This window comes from Mus pahari, chromosome 3 (assembly GCF_900095145.1).
Source record: "Mus pahari chromosome 3, PAHARI_EIJ_v1.1, whole genome shotgun sequence".
Classification (NCBI taxonomy): domain Eukaryota; kingdom Metazoa; phylum Chordata; class Mammalia; order Rodentia; family Muridae; genus Mus; species Mus pahari.
Window position 1 is genome coordinate 139463759 of NC_034592.1, and position 14387 is coordinate 139478145.

Genomic DNA, 14387 nt, shown 5'->3' on the forward strand with positions numbered 1-14387 from the left:
GTGAAGAGAGCTGCATGGCAGAACAGGGCTACTAGGCCCCTGGCAACTGAATTCTAACAGTGGCATCTCGGAGGGGGCTGTCACCTGACAAGGGTGTGTTCCTGTCAGATCACATACCGAATCTTCAGGACATGAGGACACAGAACAGGCCAGGCAAACCTCATTGGTCTCTCAGAGTGCTTGGTGGTCAGGTAGTAAATGTAGGGGAAGGGGGCTGCAGAGAAGGCTCAGCGGTTAAGAGCACTGACTGCTCTTCCGGAAGTCCTGAGTTCAAATCCCAGCAACCACCTGGTGGCTCACAACCACCTGTAACAAGACCTGATTCCCTCTTCTGGTGTCTGAATATAGTTTACTTACATATAATAAATAAAATAAACCTTTAAAAATTGTAGAGGAAGGGCCTGCAAGAGTTAGTGGGTAAGCCAGGTGTAGTGGTGCATGCCTTTAACCATCCCAGCAGTAGGGAAACAGAGGCAGGAGAATCTCTGGGATTTTTGAGACTAGCCTGGTCTACATAGCTAGTTCCAGGCCAGCCAGGCTACATAGTGAAACCCTGTCTCAAAAAAGATTTTTAAAGCGGGACTTGAGCGATGTCTCAGGAGTTGAGAACTCTGACTGCTCTTCCAGAGGACCCAGGTTCAAATCCCAGCACCCACATGGCAGCTCACAACTGTCCGTAACTCCAAGCTACAGACACGCCATCACACAGACACTCATGCAGGCAAAACATCCATGCACATAAAATGGAAATAAGTAAATTATTAAAAATAATTTTTAAAAGATTTATTTATTTATTATATGTAACTACACTGTAGCTATCTTCAGACACTCCAAAAGAGGGCATCAAATCTCATTACAGATGGTTGTGAGTCACCATGTAGTTGCTGGGATTTGAACTCAGGACCTTTGGGAGAGCAGTCAGTGCTCTTAACCACTGAGCCATCTCTCCAGCCCCTAAAAATAGTTTTTTTTAAAAAAATGAAAGAAAGAAGTGGGGGAGGGAGGAGGAGGAAGCACCAGGCCTGTGACCCTGAGCTGTTTACAACTCAAACACCCATTGCAACAGCCATGTTTGTGGTGACAACAGGACCCTTCATTTTCCTGTTTTCCCTATAATACAAGCCCTTAGGCACTCCATACTTCCTGGAGGGAATGTTCCTCAGGTCACCTGGCCTTGAGGACCCAGTCATCTGATGGCCATCATGGCAATCTTCTAGCTGTGTGGAGACAGACTAAGCCATCATGTGAGTCCATCTTCCGAGTATGTTTTTCAGGGACTCCTGGCCCTGTGGAGCCACTCACTTTGAAGCCCCCTCCATGTCTGAATCCTGTGAAAATACAGTCCTACTGCGAGCCACAGATAGAGAAGTAACCCCACTGTCAGTGTGCCCACCGTGCACCAGACATTGGGCTTCCTGTGAGAGACCTTGCCAATGAAGAAAGTCCTTATCCCACCGGGGGTGGGGGGAGTAGAGTTTTGACCTGGACTCCCTACAGTTTGTGGTGATTGGTGGAGAAGCCGCAGTATAGCCCTCTCTTGTGTCATTTGCATGGCATAGGTTCTAACCTTAAGTGAGAGGACCGCCCCCCATGGTGGGCATCAGTAAACAAGTGGTACTTACTTAGGCGCCAGAGAGAAGCACGTTGGCGGCACAGAGCCTGGTATCTCTCCCATCTTTCAGCTGACGGCAACAGAGCTAGGGACCTGGGGGGCGGCGGGGAAGCGAGGTCTTTTTCCTGTGTTTGTGGGATTTGAGTTTCTGATGTAGGATAGATAATCATTGGTGCCTTCCCAGTTGGAACTGGCCTGGCACGGGGCCAGGGCTGCCGCCTCAGGGCAGGTATAAGAGGCAGGGAGAAGGGTTGGAGCCAGGGTGGGGCAGAGACACTGGTCACACACAGAGGACAAGAGTTGGAACCCACGTCACTGTGTCCAGACAGCCAGGTGGACAGGCCATTTTACGTGTGATCTTCTCTTTGGGGGATCATAGAGACCATCAGCGGATGAGCGGCAGAAGGGTCATCGGAGATTGTCAGGGTGAGTACCTTCAGCCACCTTCTTCCTAGCTCCTGCCCTTCCCTTCCCCCACTGCCCCCCACCTCGGATTTGATGGAGGCTCCAACTGGAGGCCAAGTGGCCTTTTGTCAGGAGTTGAACCCTGGATCTCTCTAAGAGGTGGGTGTGACAAACCCTGGCATGTATCCATTTGCATCAAAGGTCAGCTCCAGCTTACCACACAAAATTGAGCACAGGAGAGGGAGGATGGAGGCTAGACTTAGCATCCTGATGTTCAATCTTCATTTCTTACAAAACAGACACTAGTGCTAACAGATGAGGAGGGGCGGAGTCATTGCCCAAGGCTGCAAAACCAAGCAAGGGATTTCTCTTTAGCTCTTGCTCCTCTCGCTCTCGCTCTCGCTCTCCCTCTCCCTCTCTCTCTTCCTTTCCCTCTCCTTCTCCCTCTCTGTTCCAATCCCCCCTTCCTGCCTCCTCTTTTTCCCCAGGACCTTGTGCACACACAGGCTAAGCTACCCTGAAGGGGATGGACCTGTGTAGGGTTAGAGGGGAGGTATGTGTGTAGTAGGGTGTGAATGGTCACTACCACTGAGCTATAGGCTGTGTTCTTTCTCTCCTCTTCCCTTCCATTCCTTTCCTTCCTTTTTGTCTTCCCCTCTACTTCCTTCTTCCTTTCCTTTCTTCCCCTTTCCCTCCCCTTCCTTCTTTCTCTTTATACCAGAGGTCGCATCCAGGGCCCCACACTTGCTAGGCAAGCACCTCCTACTGAACCACACACCCTTAGGCAAAATTATGTCTTCAGAGGGTCAGTTCTTTTGGTCTGAGCACTCCCCTTCAGGCTTTTGCTATAGCATACTCATTGGCTTTGACAGGGACCTGAAGTGTAGGCTGTCGTCCTGGAAAGTATTCTGAGATTTTTGGTCTTATGCGTTAAGTGTTAAATAGAGGGGCAGTGAGGTGGCTCAATAGGTAAAAGTACTTAGCATACAAGCCCAATGACCTGAGTTCAACTCTTAGAACCCACAAAAGGTGGAAGGAGAGCCTTGGTCCGTGCCCACAAATACATAGACACACAATATATACACACAATATTCTTTTTCTTTTTCTTTTTCCTTTTTTTTTTTTTTTTTTTTTTTTTCTTTTTTTTTTTTTTTTTTTTTTTTTGGAGACAGCCCTGTGTAGCCCTGACTGACCTGAAGACCAGGCTGGCTTTGTTGCAGAGATCCACCTGCCTCTGTCTCCCAAGGACTGGCATTAAATGTGTGCACCACTATGTCTAGCTTATGATATATATTTTTAAAGTTACACAGTGGGAAATTGAGGCTTGGGGTGCAAATGGCAAATGGACTTAGTCTTGGTCATTTATGGAACCAGCAGTCCTGAGTCCCTAGTGTGGACCTTAGGTACCCTACAAGAGAGTCAATGTTCTCAGGCCAGACTTCTGAAAAAGGCACGGAAGTGGCCGGAATTCACAGCTGGAATTCACTATGTACGGCTAACGTGTGCTAGATGCTAACTGCACATGCGGCCTTGAACGCCGAGCTGCTCACACACACACCCCATGGCCACTTGGCCTGGGGATCACAGGTGAGAGGGAGCAAAGGGCGGCTGGGTTGGCATGGATCCAGTGGGGTGTGCCCAGGCACCTCCTCACTGCTGGCGTTGTCTTGCAGCATTTCCTCGGCCAGGCCCAAGGACTATACCCGGTCCTGAGCTGTGACAGAATGAAAAGCCGGCAATGGCGGTACACTCAGCTGGTAAGGGCTCAGCACAAGCTGGGGGTTCACTTGGGGAGGTGATGAGCTCTCTAGCAGGGAGGGGCCTGGCCTAGGGTGGAGGAGTGTTTGTGTGTGTCTGTCTGTATGTCTGTGTGTAGTTACCCCCCCCCCTTAACTCCTTCCCAGGTGGCTGGGGCTTTAAACAAAGGACTGATGGAGGACCTGGGTCATCCCCAAGGTTCTGAGACCCTCCTTCAGAGGGAGTAGACCACTGTTGCTGTCCTTTTGCGGGACAATTCCATCGTGAGGACCCCTCCAGGTCTGAACCTGTGTAATGGAGAGGATAAGGAAGGGGCATATTGGATATTCTCAGATAGGCATGTCCTTCTATGATGAGCTTGATGCTATTGTTTACGGGGCTGCTCACATGTGTGCACGCACACTCGAACACACCGTGGTAGAGTATGGAAGCTCAATTAAATGAATGAGCATGGAGTCCCGGCAGGATCCCTGCCCACTGATATCCACCCATATGTATATAACCCTGTATATAACCCCAGCTCACACTCCAAGCACACTGGCAGTCAACACACCCACCTGCCCACACACCCACCTGCCCACACACATGCCTCTATTTCAGGCAACATACAACTCATGTGGGCGAGCACACATTTTGTGGAGAACTAGGTGTGACAGCACTCTTTCCACACTGACTGAAAGTGAGCCCCGGGGCTTTCCTGTACAGTGCAGAAATCAGCAGCACCTTTTTAAGATCCAGGGAGAGAATTCAGAGACACCAATAATAGCAGGCTAGCCACACAGTCAGAGCTCGGGGTGATCAATGTCAGCCATTCTTGTGATGGGTATTGTTGTAGCCACTATTTCCTGTCCTAACACACACAACGGCAGCAGAGCCGGACTCCCACCTGCCCTCTGTCCTCTTCAAGGCTTAGAGCTCAGAGCCTGGTGCTTACCCTGGGGTTAGAGCAAACTAGAAAGAGACCATCATGACCCTCCGAGTGGCACTGTGCAGGCCTTTGCCCACCCCGTTCGTTCCTTCACTAGCAGTGACTAGCCAGGACAAAGCACTTTGGAGACGGGGACAGCATCTTGCTTGCTGTGGGTGCTTCCCTGCTCCTTTGGGAACATGCCTCTTTGAGTGCAAGCTGGAGTTACCCTTTGGGCTAGGAGTGCAGGGATCTGGGCAGGGGACAAGACAACCCTAGCTTTTGAGGTCCAGATATGGTAACAGCTGGTGGCCCTGTGTCCTTCGATCTGCCAAGCTTCTTTGTATCTTTACAGCCCACAGAGATGGAGGACACACTATCTGGGGAGGAGGGGGAGGAGGAGGAAGAAGAGGAGCCAGTCCCAGCCCCAGCCCCAGCCCCCCAGGACCCTGTGGAGCCTCAGCTGACAGAAGCCAGCCAAGTCCTAGGTGCCTCAGAGATTAAGCAGGTTTGGGCACATCCTCTTCCCTATACCAGCCACACCCAGGGGCACTAAAGTCACAGCCGCAATGTCTCTAGCTAAATGTCATTTTGAATCAATCATGCTTTCTCCCTGGGCTTCTCTGTCCTCTCTAGTCACACTAGCACCATCCTTCTCACTGGGTAGAATTGGGGAATCTGGCCAGGGTGACATAGATCTTGGAGACTAAAGCCAGATTTGGGGTGGAACAGACACTTAGGGGAGTACCAGGAGTGGGGGGGGGGTCTCTGTCTCTTATCTACCCTCTAAAGACCAAGTGACCAAGCTAAGTTCTCAGAGATTTGCCCTAGGTTGGAATCCAGGCTCTGACATCTATTTGCCATCTCCCTTAACCTCGATTTTCACATCTATAAAATGGGAACCAAATTATAGCTAACAGGCATGGAATCTCTGGCAGAGTGAAGGCTGAGTGGTGGGAGGGGAGCAGATGGAGGCAGTCCGGTCACTCAGCTCCAGCTCCTCCTCCAGCTCAGCCTTCACTTGCCCCCAAGAGTCACCGGCCACCCCTGGAGTCTGGTCTTCTGCACATCAAGGGATGGCTTCAGTCTGCGGAGACTATACCGACAGATGGAGGGTCACAGTGGGCCAGTCCTGCTGCTGCTGAGAGACCAGGATGGACAGGTGAGCTGGGCTGGGGCACAGAGGCTCCCAGACAGTCCAGGGAACGGTAAAAAAGCAAGAAAGCAGAGGACGGATTACATCACCCGTAAGGTATACAGATAGTGGCACTGAGACCGGTCACACTTGGAGCCAGGCCACCATTTGCTCACTCATGTGTCTGAAGTCATTCCTGTGTGCCAGGTTAAGAGATATAGAGCAGAGCAGGATCAAGCCAGAAATGGTCCAGTACTCTTAGGGTTAACAGTCTAACTTTGTGTGTGTGTGTGTGTGTGTGTGTGTGTGTGTGTGTGTGTGTGTGTGTGTGTGTGTGTGTGTGTGTGGCAGGGGTAGAGCGGGGCATTGAGCAATTAGCTACCAACACCATGCATTGCATACACTCTTACATTTGCAAGCATAAGACCAGGGGTGGGTTGTTTTGATTTATTTTGAAACAGGGTCTCATTCATTAAGACACAAGCTGGCTCAGAACCCTGAATATAGCCTATGCTGATCTTGAACTGCAAATCCTCCTGCCTGCCCCAGTCTCTCCAGGGGCTCTTACAGGAGGGTTTCAGGCAGGAGATCTATATCTAAATGATGGATGCGTATTTTGGAAATATCCTCAGCTGGAGGGGGGGCGGGAAATGGATTGTAGGAAATCAGAGAGAGCAAAGGCAGATCCTAAGTGCCACAGAAGAACTTCAACGGCTGCGCCTAAAATCTATGTGGTCACTCAAACAATAGAATTTCTGGTGGATTCTCCTTGCAGAAGGTGGGTGGGATTGCAAGCTGGATTTAAATGTTCCTCTACAGAAGAAATAATAGAGTTGGAAGAGATCTCACAGGGCTCCAAATAGACAAGAGAATGTTTGGGAACAGTTCTTGCTTGACAGCCAAGAAACTCACCCAGTTTGTGCAGAGCCCCTTCTGTGGCAGAGACTACGTGCTATGAGAAGTTTCTCCTGGCACTAAGCCTAAATCCTGCACCCCAGGACCCCCCCCATGCAGTTCTGTGATGATCCACACCCCAACGCCAATAGCCATCCCACAGAAGGGAGATGGCTCTACCAGTCACACAACTAGCAGGCAGATGAGAAGCAAGGAGCAGAGCCACAGCTTTCTCTTCAAAGCAGGACATTAATCAGGAACAACTTAATACACAGTAATACAAATAGATAATACCAGACTTGTCCTTAGTTCTCTTGGCAAGATACTAGCACTGGGCTTATGTAAGAGGAAGCCCCATTCTTAGGAGCTGGTGGATTAGGAGTGAAGGATCATAGTATCATAGTCAAGTGGGTCTGAGAAATATAAAGAGAGAAAGCCAGTATGGGAAATAGAGCAAACTTCCTGTGAAGTCTAAGGTGGAAGGAATCTGTACTTGCTTTGACCTTTAAATACTACTACTGCTACTGCTACTACTACCACTAATAGTCATTTTGGGTGGTTCAAAAGGGCCCTGCACGTGCTAGGCAAGCACTCTACCCACAGCCCTGAGCTTTTCTGTTCATTTGAAGTTGGTGGAGAAAGGTGAGAGGGAGCAGCTTATGTGTGGGCTGTCAGTGTGCAGAGCAGCCTGTGCTCTGGCATTGAACAGGTCCCAGAAGGAAGCAATCTACAAAGCCACGTATATCACCTTGGGGAGGAATGGGGAGGGTTGATGATTTTTTTCCCCTGTAATTTCCAGCTCTTCTAGAAGCATACCTTGTACGAAATAAGTACATCTGGAGCCAAGGCAATAGTTCAGTCAGTAAAGTGTTTGTCGTGCAAGCATGAGGACCCGAGTTCAAGTCCCAGCAGCGATGAAAAAAAGCCAGGCGTGGCAGTACATGTCTGTAACCCACAGGAGGCAGGCACCCTGGCCAACAAGTTCCATTGGTCAGCTCCAGTGTTAGTGAGTGCCTGTCTCAAAACATACAGTGGAAAGCAATAGAGGGAGATACTCCATATTGGCCTCTGGCTTCCATATGCACGGGAACATACATGTGTGTGCTCGTGCGTGTATGTGTGTGTCTACCTGTGTACACACATGAACACATTCATATAATGCTCACAGACATACAAAATATATTTAAGAAAAGGTAGACCGGACATATTACATGCCTGTAAAAGCTCTCATGGAAGTAAGTTCTGGGTTAGCCTGGGCTACACAGCAGGACCCTGAAGAGACACAGACACTTGGACAGAACAGAGGGCGGCAGGTAGGGTGGGAGAGTCATGGAAACTCAGGGAAGGCAGGAATGTGCGACAGAGGGTGACCTGGGGGAGCAGTCCTATTTCCATCTCTGCAGGAGTCCCGGAGGCTGAGCATGTATGTACTTCAAAGCCTGGTGAAGGAGGTGGCTGGTGGACTCCGAGCTCCTTCCTTGCCGTTTTCTCTGTTTTCCAGATGTTTGGCGCCTTCTCCTCTTCAGCTATCCGACTCAGCAAAGGCTTCTACGGTACTGGAGAGACGTTCCTCTTCTCCTTCTCCCCACAGCTAAAGGTGAGGCTCAACCTTCTGTCATGGAGGCAGGCTATGACAGGTCACAGCTCTGGGGAGTCCCCATGCTGGGCTGCCTCTTGTCCACTTCTCCACAGGGCATGGTAGGCATGGCAGTGCCCTTAGCTGACCATCAAGATCTCCAGAAACTATGAACTCCTTAAGGGAGGGAGGCAGGTTACTCTGTACAGGATGGAAAGGGCAAGATGGGATCAAGTGTGGTAGACCTGAGGCGTGGGAGGGGAGGATGCTTACAATGGCGCCATGTAAAGTATGCACAGGAAGGCTAGAGGAGAAAGAAGTAGTCACACAGTCCCTGTGTGTGAGAAGGGGAGCCCAGAGAGCCCTAGGAGCCAGAAGAGACTATCTCTGCTCTGTCTGGGTCTTTCAGTGGGGTGCAGCTCTTCCTCGGCCAGGCTTGTACCAGAGCAGCCAGTGTTCTCAGACCAGTTCTTGGCAGGCCACAGTCACAGCGAATAATGGATGGGAAAGGGGTAGGCGGGAGTGGAAACACCGAGCAAGCGGGCTGCAGAGCTTAGGCCAGGCGGAGGGCCAGCAAAGTCAGAGGGGTGGAGGGTGAACAAAGGTGGGGTCGGGGAGGAGTGGTCTCCCTGGGGTCAAATTCTTGGAACAGTGGCAGCAGCTGAGCAATGGTAGGACAACAGGAAGGAGCAGGAAGATGGAGGGCCACTCGAAATGAACTGGAAGGACTCCCTTATACTCGCTAAGGACAAGTGGTGGATGTAACCATGGAGACAGTGGCTGGAAACTGCGAGTGAGGAGGAAAGGCAAGGAGATAGGTCGATGGACCCTTGGACTGCGTGCTCAGGTCCCCCACAGGATAAGTGAAAGAGCTCAGTGACAGGCACCGGTGACTCCTCAGAGGGCACAAGGGGCTGAAGCCTCTGATGAAGGGAGACAGGGGGATCCCAAACATCTTCTATCTATAGATTTTTCCACTGTTGGGTTGTTGGCCGACTGCAGCTGCCAGGTGCTGGCCGATCGGCAGGGCGCACACAACTTTTATTACAGTCACAGCGGTAACTCACAGGAACTTGGCACCTCACCACACAACAGCGCATTCAATCATTGTGAAAATCCCACAGGTACACACTGCTGTCCTCCCCCTCATCTTACAGACGAGGGAACCGAGGTGCAAGGTGGTTGGACCGAGGTGCAAGGTGGTTGGAGATACGCCCAGCCCAACTCAGTCAGTGGTGAAGGGAGATGTGCAAACCAACCCCAGGGTCTCCACTCTGGCAGGGCACTCCGGAGGCAGAGGACATGGGGGAGAAGGGTGCACATTCGGGTACTACCAAGGCGGATGGATCAGTGTGTGAGGTAGAACGTGTAATTAATTGCTCAGTGTGCCCTTGAAAACAAGTTGTCCACAGTCTGTGAAATGGATGGAGAACTTTTGTTTGTTATCAGAGCTCCCCCCACCAACACACAGACACCAGTAAATATGCTTTGCCACACAGTCATCAGGTCTCCCACCAAGATGGTCAAAGGGGTGTGTGGATGGCCTTGCTAACAACAGAACATACCTGGTCTGTTGCTCTGCCTCCATCAGCGGCAAGCAACTTTCTCTTCTTGGGAGAAAGGCAAAGGCGTCCCCAAGATTGTAGGCTGGTCACCCACACCTTCTTCCTGCAGCTCATACTAAAAGTCCAAAGCTCTGGTATTTTCTTCTTGGACCAACTTTGTCTTGTTGGAGCCTCCTGCTCCTTGCTATCATGAGAGTCGGGGATTTGATGAATGCCCTTGCTTCCCTTGTGGCTCTTCTCGTGATGTTCGGATACCATGGCTCTTCCCCAGCCTCTTTCTAATATTGGTTATTTGTTTTTCCCATACTCCGCCCCAGCAATGCCGGCCAAAAATCCAGGTCCACCCTGACCCAGGGCCTCTGCACGTTCTGTTCTGCTCAGCAGCCCTTCCACTGGATCCGTACTCACCACCCGCGGGACTACCCTGCTGTCCCCATCACAGCGACTGCCCTGGCTACCTTAAGTGACCATTCCCTCTAAATCCTTATTGCCTCTAAGTGTCACTTCTCTTGCTAGCATCTCTCACTGTGTTTACTGTTCTACCCAATGCCTAACTGGGCCCGGTGCATAAGTGCTAAAAAAAAATATTATTACATGAAATCCATTACTTCCTGGGGGTCATGGTCACCCCAGCTTGTTATTACAAAATCCCATACTTTGAAAAACTTGATCCTTGCCTGTGTCTTGGCCTGAGCTCTTTATGAATTCCCAGCGATTGCACAAGTAACTGTTACTCCAAGTAACACATGGAACTTTGTCTTAGTCTTCTATAGCAATGTTTATCTTTTTTTTTTTTTTTTCTTGAGACAGGGTTTCTCTGTGTAGCCCTGGCTGTCCTGGAACTCACTTTGTAGACCAGGCTGGCCTCAAACTCAGAAATTCTCCTGCCTCTGCCTCCTGAGTGCTGGGATTAAAGGCGTGAGCCACCACCGCCCGGCTAGCAATGTTTATCTTGCTCTTTCAAATCAGAAGGACTCGTCCTTGAAGATAGCAGAGGAAGCGCAGAAATGCTATAGAATCCAGTCTTCTTGTGCTCACTCCTTAGCTTTATCGCATCCCTTCTCAGCCTGGCCTTTATCTTTCTATTCTTCCGTGGTTGGGGAAGGGGAGTTGTTCCTTGTGATTGGGACATCTAATTACAGGAAGCAACATACTGTACTTTAGGGGCCTTTAAAGGCAGCTTTATTGCCTATTTTGGCTCTTCAGTCTTTGCTCTTTTAATTCGGTTCTAGAATTACATTGTAGCAGGGCAGACAAGGCAAGACACAGGGCTGCTCAAATGGAGCTGTCTCAGAGCGGGTAGATGCCTAGGGAAGTCACACAGGAGCTCTCTGCAATGACACTCAGGCTGTAGGGTAAGAAGTGACCCTGGAGGATGGGGTTGGGGAGGTGCTGTGGACACAGGGGTCTGAATGTAAGAAGGTCCTAAGGCATGAGCACCTTCAGGTGCTGGTGAACAGGAAGGCCAGTGTGGCTCGGGTGCAGTACCTAAGGGGAGGAGAGGGCACGGAGAGAAGCAGGGATGGGGGCAGGTGCACGCTGGCTGGAGGACTGGATTCTGTCTCCTTCACAGTGGAGGGCTCCAGAAGGCTTTAGGTGGAAGACATATGGTGTGATTTAAAGTTGGTGGGCCACGCGGGTCACTATGGAGAGGGTTGTGGGAAGTATATGGTGTGAGATTAGGAGGAGGCTGTGACCCAGATAGTGGGATGGAAATTTACAGGGGGTCATGGGGAGTCCTAATGGCCTGTAGGTCATGTGATAGGTTGGTGGAGAGGCAGTTCCATCCCAGCTCCAGGCCTGGCTGCCTCCCTCTTTCTAGCTTTGAAAGCAGAAGGCTTCGGAGGTTTGTTTTATTGTTAGCATTTATTTAGCACTGCCAGGATGCAGGGGATCTGTGGCAGAGGGCATAAGGGGCGAAGTCCAAGGAAATGGAAATCTTAAGGCCTGGCAGCCCAGTCTTTCCTGGTACTCATTGGGCCCCTACGCAACACTGCCACCACGTGGCTTGGAGTCAGACTGCAACGACAGCACTCCGAGGTGACCGTTTTTCCTTTTCCTCTTCACTCAGGTCTTTAAGTGGACAGGGCACAACTCTTTTTTTGTGAAAGGAGACCTGGACTCACTGATGATGGGCAGTGGAAGGTGCGTGTCTCTGTCCCCACATCCTGGGGTGGCCCGTGGCCCTCTCTCAAGGGTGCTGCAGGTGGAATGGGCAACCTGTGTTCCCCTCAGACAGACCACAATGCCCTTTGGCATCAGCACCACGGCCCATCCCCGCATGGCCACACTCGACCAGCCCATCCCCATCACATGCTTAGTGACATCTTAGTGTGACGTGACTGGGAATGAGGAGTCACAAGATAGGGAAGCCCCAGGGTTCTGAGTTCCATGGGACAAGGCTCATTAGAAGATGTGCATCTGGCTAAGAACACAGCCTGTGAGTTCGGGGGCAGGCTTGGGAGTTAGGGAAAAAAAACAAAGGAAGGGTGTTCTCACCCTGGGGTGACCCCTATGTGGAAGCACATTAAGTTGTCCCCTGAAGGTAAAATAAAAGCATTCCTCTATCAGCTCAGCTCCACAGAGAGGCAGCAGGAATGCAGGGCACATCAGCCATTGTCGATTCCCAATCTGCTTCCTGCTTCCAGCCCAGGTTCTCTTTCAAATGTGAAGATGAGAATGTTCTAAAGCAGGGCTGAGGTGATGGCTAGACCGCTGTATACAGTTATTAAAACCAATGGATTGTTTAAAAAATGCCCTGAATGCTAGAGAGCACATGAGGAGGCCCCAAATCCTGATTAACTGGAGGAAGGGATAAGAAGAGACATGATAGAGGGGCAGTGGTCGTGTGGTGACCGCAGTCAGTCACAGAGGCCTAGCACATGGCACAACTGAGGCGAGATTCCCCATGTGTGTGCACATGCACAGGCATATGGAGAACTGAGGTCGACACCATGTGTCCTCCACGGTCCATCTCCACCGTGGTCCATCTCCACTGTATCATTGAAGCTGCCTAGGCCTCATGCGCTGTCCTCCCTGTGCTAAGCAGAAGTATGTGACCTGCCTGGTTTTTTTGTTTTGAATTTTTAATTTATTTAATGTGAGCATACTGTAGCTGTCTTCAGACACACCAGAAGAGGGCATCAGATCCCATTACAGATGGTTGTGAGCCACCATGTGGTTGCTGGGAATCGAACTCAGGACCTCTGTAAGAATACTCAGTGCTCTTAACTTCTGAGTCATCTCTCCAGGCCCCTGCCTGGCTTTTTCTGTTGGTGCAGGGGGCAGTCCTCGTGCCCAAGTAGCAGACATTGTACCTACAGAGCTGTCTCCACAGCCTGTTCCCTCTCTCTTCAGTGGCCAGTTTGGGCTGTGGCTGGACGGAGACCTGTACCATGGTGGAAGCTACCCCTGTGAGACCTTCAACAATGAAGTGCTGGCCCGCAGGGAGCAGTTCTGCATCAAGGAACTGGAGGCCTGGGTTCTGAGCTGACGCCACCTGGGCCTTCTCACATGGGGCAGCCGTTCTGCCCGACTCAGGATGGGGGAAAATGCTCATGTGGACTATGGCTCCCAGCCAGCCTCCTTATGGCTTGAAAACCCAAGAACAGGGCAACCACTGCTCTCCAGCAGAGCTGATTATAAGGTGTGAAAGACACTGACTGAAGCAGCATACAGTTTGTCTTTATGGGGCTTGACAATCCCTAGAAGATCAAAAAAAAAAACAAAACAAAACAAAACAAAACAAAACAAACAAAGCAAAAGTCCTACACCCCCCGCCCCATAACATTTTCATATTCTTTCAGTCAAGTTCATGTCGGGTGAGTGTGCATGCGCAGGCGCGCTTTTGTGATTCAGAGATTAGTTTCACTTTAAGAGTTCTGTCAAATCCAGAAGCCTGGGTTCCGCTTCTAAAACCTAATAAAGAGAAGCATCATTCCACTCCGCCCGGTCGTCTCTTCTGGCACTCACACATCTGTCACTTGGTTTCATGGGAGAGACATAGGGCTGTGTTTGGACATTATGTAGATCTGGACAGAGGCTGAACCTTTGTAGACAGAACCCCAGGGCTTGAGAGGAAAGAGCTTGTTTTCAGGTACAAGACCCTTTGAGCTTCGGCCCCAATGCCCTTCCCGTGCATGGTCTGCCTTCTGCTGGAAAGGAGCCAGCTATATCCTGCTTTTATTTTGTGAGGAAAACCAAGTACCTGGAACCTTGTCCATACCACTGTCCTGCAGACCCTACACAATGCTGTGACACCAAGAAGCATCTAAGTGGGCCCTACAGAATTGCATTCCTTCACACAGGAATCCGAACCGTGCACACAGGGTATGAGAGACTGACTAAGGAGCTTGCCTCTAGTTTCAGGATAGAAACACTCAAGAAAGCTTTATTGCAGCTGTCCCCTTACCCAACTGATGTCACTGTCACTAAACCTGTGGTTCTATTTACAGCAAGCTGACAGTATTCAGTAACTCGAGAGACTAAGCTGTTAAAATCTCCATTTTTAATGCAGTCTCCTACATGACACAGGT

The 14387-nt window shown here is 50.5% G+C and overlaps 1 protein-coding gene across 1 annotated transcript; it reads left to right on the plus strand.

Annotated features, from left to right (window-relative positions):
• Positions 1-1952: 1952 nt before the first annotated feature.
• Tldc2 (TBC/LysM-associated domain containing 2) lies at positions 1953-13697 on the plus strand. Its single transcript, XM_021195197.2, has 7 exons — positions 1953-2038; positions 3691-3774; positions 5038-5190; positions 5692-5844; positions 8213-8308; positions 11924-11997; positions 13210-13697. The coding sequence occupies exons 2-7, from the start codon at positions 3742-3744 to the stop codon at positions 13343-13345; spliced, it is 645 nt and encodes a 214-aa protein (XP_021050856.1). The 5' UTR covers positions 1953-2038; positions 3691-3741; the 3' UTR covers positions 13346-13697.
• The last annotated feature ends 690 nt before the right edge of the window (positions 13698-14387 follow it).

Bases quoted from the DNA above. Each gene is read 5' to 3' on its own strand.
- Tldc2 (XM_021195197.2), top strand. From the start codon at position 3,742: ATGAAAAGCCGGCAATGGCGGTACACTCAGCTG. The intron at 3,775-5,037 runs GTAAGGGCTCAG...GTATCTTTACAG, and splicing joins AATGGCGGTACACTCAGCTG to CCCACAGAGATGGAGGACAC. The intron at 5,191-5,691 runs GTTTGGGCACAT...CTCCTCCTCCAG, and splicing joins GTGCCTCAGAGATTAAGCAG to CTCAGCCTTCACTTGCCCCC.